We start from the raw sequence: 5,784 nt of genomic DNA, 5'->3' as shown, positions 1-5,784 counted from the left end.
CAGGAAGACCTCCAGACTGTTGGCCACCAACTGCACCATTCAGTCCGATTAGGGGACTCATTTCGGGCTCAGACGCGACGTTGTCCCGCTAATCTGGAGCTCCACGAAGACCTCCAGACCGTTGGCAAACAACCGCACCATTCAGTCCGATTAGGCGACCCATTTCGGCCTCAGACGCTACGTTGTCCATGGGAGTCTAAACATAACCCATGGGAGTCTAGAACTTTTGTACTCGCTTAGGGGGTGGGGCATTGGAGGAAGGCGGGATGATTTGAATGTGCTGTAATTCTCAAATGCAACAAAGGTGAGAGTCCCTTTAAATGAACACAGCGCCAACAAGCATTGCCAGGAAATGGCAGACACTTTCTTACCACGCGCCTGCCCGTGTGATGCTGCTAACAAGCACGCTACGGCAGAGCGACTCCTCCGTGTTCAACCCAACTACTTGTTCCAACATTCCATGCACGGCTATAACCCTCTCGGCATGTTCCCTAGCATTAAAACATAAATACATTACACAACCACCATTCTTACCTGTAAGGGGGGTATAGAAAGAACAACGAGGACGCAGCATTGTAGTTAAAGTCCAAAGTTGTAATGGCCGAGGAGACGGCAAAGGAAAGCACGCTATTCCCCTGCAGGTTGAACGAGGCAAAGCAAAAGTAATCGAACGCTAAAAAATAAAAAAAATTGTAATATATATATATTTTTATTATTATATCAATATTAATTTCAACAAAAATAAATGAATATAAAGAGAAAAGTCGACTCTATCTAGCTTTCAATTAAATCCTGTTACATTTGTTTGTTTTAATCCGACTGTACAATACTTTGAAAGGATGAACCTCAGTTTCGTAATTTAGACCTCACTTGGCCTCACTCCCAGAGGTCCACGGTGAAATGTTTTTTTTCACCACTGGGATGCTGACGGCGTTTCCCGCCAATTTTTTTTTCCTTTGGCGGCCCTCAGTCAAATTCTGGGTTCCTAAATTGGCCCTCAGCTGTCAAAACTTTGAGAACCCCTGATCTAGAGATTGAACTCAAAATGAGGTGAAATAAAGAAACACTACAACAACTTTCCTAATTTAGCTCTTCAGAATAATGTTGTAGCAAATAAACAATAATGCATTTTTTAGATAAACATGGAAATAAACAAAAACATATTTTACCAGCATCCTATTATACCTGAAATGGGCGGAGCAATGGGTAACCGATAATAGAGTGAGAAGTCAGTTTTCGTATTTTGAAGTATTTTTGGACTTATTTACTGTATTAAGCATTTCTGAACATTTTACTGCAACACATATTCATAGCCATTACATGTGTGTGTGTGTGTGTGTGTGTGTGTGTGTGTGTGTGTGTGTGTGTGTGTGTGTGTGTGTGTGCGTGTGTGTGTGTATGATAATATTTGATATATACATATTTGATACATTTGATAATTATTTTTATTTTGGTGTGTACATGTTTTGTCCGTCTGTGTCCGTGTGTGTTTGCGTTTAAGTTTGCGTATGTGTTTGTGTGAGTAAATGTGTGTATGTGTCTCTCTGTCTGTGTGTGTCTGTGTGCCTGTGTGTCTTTGCCTCTGTGTCTGTGTGTGTATCTTTGTCTGTGTGTGTGTGTGTGTGTGTGTGTGTGTGTGTGTGTGTGTGTGTGTGTGTGTGTCTGATTGTGTGTGTGTTGGGAGGTCGAAACAGGGAAACTAGGTAACACAACGACACCCACACACACACACACACACACACACACACACACAGACACACAAAAAAATAAGTTGTAAAGGTTGTAAAAGTTTTTTTAAGACTGTGTGCCTTAAAAAAAAACGACAACAGCAACCCAAAAACAAACACAAAAGCCGAGTTAGCCCTATGTAGCACCCAAAACAAAACAAAAAAACAATGAGGAAGGCAATAGCGAGCTCACTTCCTCTATCGGTGTGCTTTCCATTGGAGTGTGTCGGCTTTCAAACTTCCCTTCTTTGCTCCTTTCCTTGCTTCCTCTTTTCTACCCCTCCCGACCACCCAAACGCTCCTCCAGCCAGTCCGACATCCCCAGATACTCACAACACACGCACATCACAGACCAACACACACTCACTCACAACACAGACCGACACACACACTCACACACACCAGAGACGATGGGGAACTTTGCCGCCAACGAGGGACTGTCCATCTTTGTCATCGTGAGTATTGTGTTTTTATTATTATGTTATTCATCGATTTGTCTTTTTTGGGTCGGGGCTTGTGGTGGTCTTCAACTATGGGTTGCCACTCGTAAAAGTATTTATTCATATCTGATATCAAATATGAAAACTGTACATTTTCATTTTAAGAAATGTACTGACGACAACCCGAAATTATTGATTCAGAATCAGTCCTAGATTTTTGGGGTGTGGCGACCTCATGTGATTATTTGGGTGTCTCCCCTTCGTTGGAAATTTCATCAGACACATCTGTGTTAATAACACGACTCACATCTGTATGAACAGGGATGGCATGTGGCTCAGGAGGTAGAGTGGGTTGCCTGGCAACCGGAAGGTTGCTAGTTTGATCCCGGCTCCTCCTAGCGAGTCCCTGAGCACGATGCTTCACCCTGACTGCTCAATGATGAGCTGGCTGTCACCTTGTGTGGCTGACATCGCCGTTGGAGTGCATGAATGGGTGAATGTTAGGCAATATTGTAAAGTGCTTTTAGTGGCCACCGGATCGAAAAGCGTTGTATTTACCATTTACCATTTAACAGACTGAAAATAGGCCCAAAGGTGCAATTCTTGTCTGTGGAATTTCTATCCAATTTGTAATGATTCTCGACACAATAGACCGTGATTGTGTGTTTGTTTTTTCAGCTGGTGTGGCTTGGGATAAATGCCTTCCTCTTCGTGCAATTCTACCTGGTGTTTCTCACCGATAAATGGTTCTACACTAGAGCTATACTCGGGGTAAGTCTGTTCCACTTTGCTGTACGTTCAAATCAGATCCTCCATCATCATCTTCAAAACACTCGTTCACGTATCGTATAAAGTGTGTCGAGCTTCAGCGACCGCCCTGTGCAACAAGGGAGACCTTTACACACACACCATTGGAACTCTGTTTCCCCTAAAATCGTCAGAATCGCAACCGTGATATCGTTAATATCCAAGCACGCCAAAATCAAACGTCGCACCCGCACTCCAACACAACATCGCAATCCCATATCTGATTAAGAAAGATCAGATCAGAATCCTGATGAAGACAGAACCCTATCCGATTTCAGCGTTTCAGCCAATAAAGGGTGAGAATTTTGTGGTTTTGCTCAGAGCCCCCAGAAAGCAAAAATGATTTGATAGCTTTGGGATGGGTGGATGGCGTTTGGCCTTGCAGGTGCTGAGCAAGAGGAAGTGAGACTAACCCACTCTCTCTCTTTCTCTCTCTCTCTCTCTGTCTCCCTCCCATCTGTCTCCTCCCCCTCTCTCCGCTGCATCCCTCTCCCTCCCTCCTTCCCTCCCCTCTGTCCCTCCCTTTCTCTACCGCTCCCGTCTCTCTCTCCTCTCTCCCTCCCCTCTGTCTCTCTTCCTCTCTTCCCTCCCTCCACCCTCTCTTTCTCTCCCTCCCTCCCTCTCCCTCCCCCTCCTCCTCCTCCCACCCTCCTCTCTCTCTCCCCCTTGCCCCTCTCCCCCTCCCTCCCTCCCTTCTCTCCCTCCCCGTCCCCCCTCGCCTCCCTCCCTCCCTCTCCCTCCCACTCCTTTCCACCATCTCTCCTCCCCCTCCCTCCCACCTCTCCCTCCCCCTCTGTCTCCCCCTCCCTCCCCCTCAGGATGCCCTCTCCTGGGCCAGGGCTCCAGCGGCCTGCCTCAACTTCAACTGCATGCTGATCCTGCTCCCTGTGTGCCGGAACCTTCTGTCCATGCTGAGAGGAACCATCCAGGTAGCCTTCCTCCTCCTCCTCCTCCTCCTCCTCCTCAGAGAGAGAGAGAGAGAGAGAGAGAGAGAGAGAGAGAGAGAGAGAGAGAGAGAGAGAGAGAGAGAGAGAGAGAGAGAGAGAGAGAGAGAGAGAGAGAGAGAGAGAGAGAGAGAGAGAGACAGACAGACAGACAGACAGACAGACAGACAGACAGACAGACAGACAGACAGACAGACAGACAGACAGACAGACAGACAGACAGACAGACAGACAGACTATTGATTGAGACAGAGAGAGAAAGAGAGAGAGAGAGAGAAGCACAGAGATGGAGAGAGAGTGACAGAGAGAGACGGACAGGCAGACAGTTACACAGAGATAGAGAGATTGATAGATTAAAGCATTAAGGAGTGAAGAGTGATGAGCTGAACAACAGATGTTAAATATTAATAATCAGAAACTCACACCCTTATTACATAACGGCGGTAAAAAGTTAAATACAATTATCTACTTTTTATGTCTACACACTTTCTTCTCAACGTGTTTGACCCTGTTCAACCCCTCCCCTCTCTCCCTCCTCCTCCCTCTCTCCTCTCCCTCCCTCCCCCTCCTTCCCCCATCTCTCTCCCTCTCCCTCCATCCCCTCTCCTCCCCTCCCTCCCGATGCCCACTCCTCTTTCCCTCCTCCGCCCCCCCCTCCCCCCTCCCCACCTCTCTCCCACCTCCTCCCTCTCCCGTCCCTACTCTCTCCCCCCCTCCCCTCCGTTCCCCTCCTTTCCTTCTCCCTCCCCCTCTCTCCTTCCCCCTCTCTCTCCCCTCCCCCCCTCTCCCCTCTCTCCCTCCCTTCATTCCCCTCTCCCTCCACTCCCCCTCTACCCCCTCCCCACCCCCCCATCTCCCTCCTCCCCCCCTCTCCCTCCCCCCTTTCCCCTTTCTATTCCCCCTAACGGTTAAAGTGTTGCAGCAGAACGGCCGCCAGACAGCTGGACCGTAACATCACATTTCACAAGCTGGTCGCCTACATGATCGCTTTTCACACCGGTAAGCCCCGCCCCCTGCCCGCTCCCCATTGGCTGACAGAGCTGCTGCTCGCAACAAGACCCCGCCCTTTGTCGTTACTGGCTCGCTGGGAAGTTCCCATTAGCTCACGGAGCTGTCACTTGCAACATGACCCGCCCTTTGTCGGTTACTGGCTCGCAAGTGGCACGACTGTCAATGACGAGGCGGTTTCTGTGTTTTGTTAAACCTTTATCACAATTTTATTTGAGTCATTTTAAGTCAGTCTCAAATTCAATTTTCAAGGGAGAACGGCCCAAGAAAGCAGCAGCAAACGAATTGACATTTAGGTGTCAACACACACACACACACACACACACACACACACACACACACACACACACACACACACACACACACACACACACACACACACACACACACACACACACACACACACACACACACACACACACACACACACACACACACACAAACAGCAGCAGTGCAGGGCAATACATTTGACCTTTCAGATTCTTCAGTTCAATTCATTTTGCACTTCTGCATTTTTAGCAATGCTTTGCGCTTTTCATTGAGCGGTCACTTCATTTGTTTCCAACAATTTACATTTTCTTAAATGGTGTGCTCCATTTAGACTTTTGAACTTTTGTTCAAATCCCTTCACTTGATTTAGGTCATTTAACGTTTCTTTATGTCTTATCTATGTGGCTTTGTTAAAAAATATTTTCAACCTCACTTGGTACTACAGAACTCAGATTTTCTATTGGATTTTGTCATCGGAAACAATCGTTTTTTAATTTTTGGTTTATTTACTTAATTGACTTGAATGATTAACACTGACTTACTTTAAATGATGGCATTGATTACAATGTTTGTTTTTTTCACTTTTTT

The 5,784-nt window shown here is 46.8% G+C and overlaps 1 protein-coding gene across 1 annotated transcript; it reads left to right on the top strand.

The window, feature by feature from the left end:
• Positions 1-1,952: 1,952 nt before the first annotated feature.
• On the top strand, positions 1,953-5,375 carry LOC132460730 (cytochrome b-245 heavy chain-like). The gene is made up of 4 exons (XM_060055605.1): positions 1,953-2,182; positions 2,846-2,938; positions 3,793-3,903; positions 4,833-5,375. The coding sequence occupies exons 1-4, from the start codon at positions 2,138-2,140 to the stop codon at positions 5,118-5,120; spliced, it is 537 nt and encodes a 178-aa protein (XP_059911588.1). The 5' UTR covers positions 1,953-2,137; the 3' UTR covers positions 5,121-5,375.
• The last annotated feature ends 409 nt before the right edge of the window (positions 5,376-5,784 follow it).

This window comes from Gadus macrocephalus, chromosome 7 (genome assembly GCF_031168955.1).
Source record: "Gadus macrocephalus chromosome 7, ASM3116895v1".
NCBI lineage: Eukaryota > Metazoa > Chordata > Actinopteri > Gadiformes > Gadidae > Gadus > Gadus macrocephalus.
The sequence above is the reverse complement of the archived record's forward strand: the minus strand, read 5'-3'. Positions and strand labels throughout refer to the sequence as shown.

Coding starts and splice junctions, on each gene's coding strand:
- LOC132460730 (XM_060055605.1), top strand. CDS start 2,138: ATGGGGAACTTTGCCGCCAACGAGGGACTGTCCATCTTTGTCATC. Junction 2,183..2,845: donor GACTGTCCATCTTTGTCATC/GTGAGTATTGTG, acceptor TTGTTTTTTCAG/CTGGTGTGGCTTGGGATAAA. Junction 3,904..4,832: donor TGCTGAGAGGAACCATCCAG/GTAGCCTTCCTC, acceptor TAACGGTTAAAG/TGTTGCAGCAGAACGGCCGC.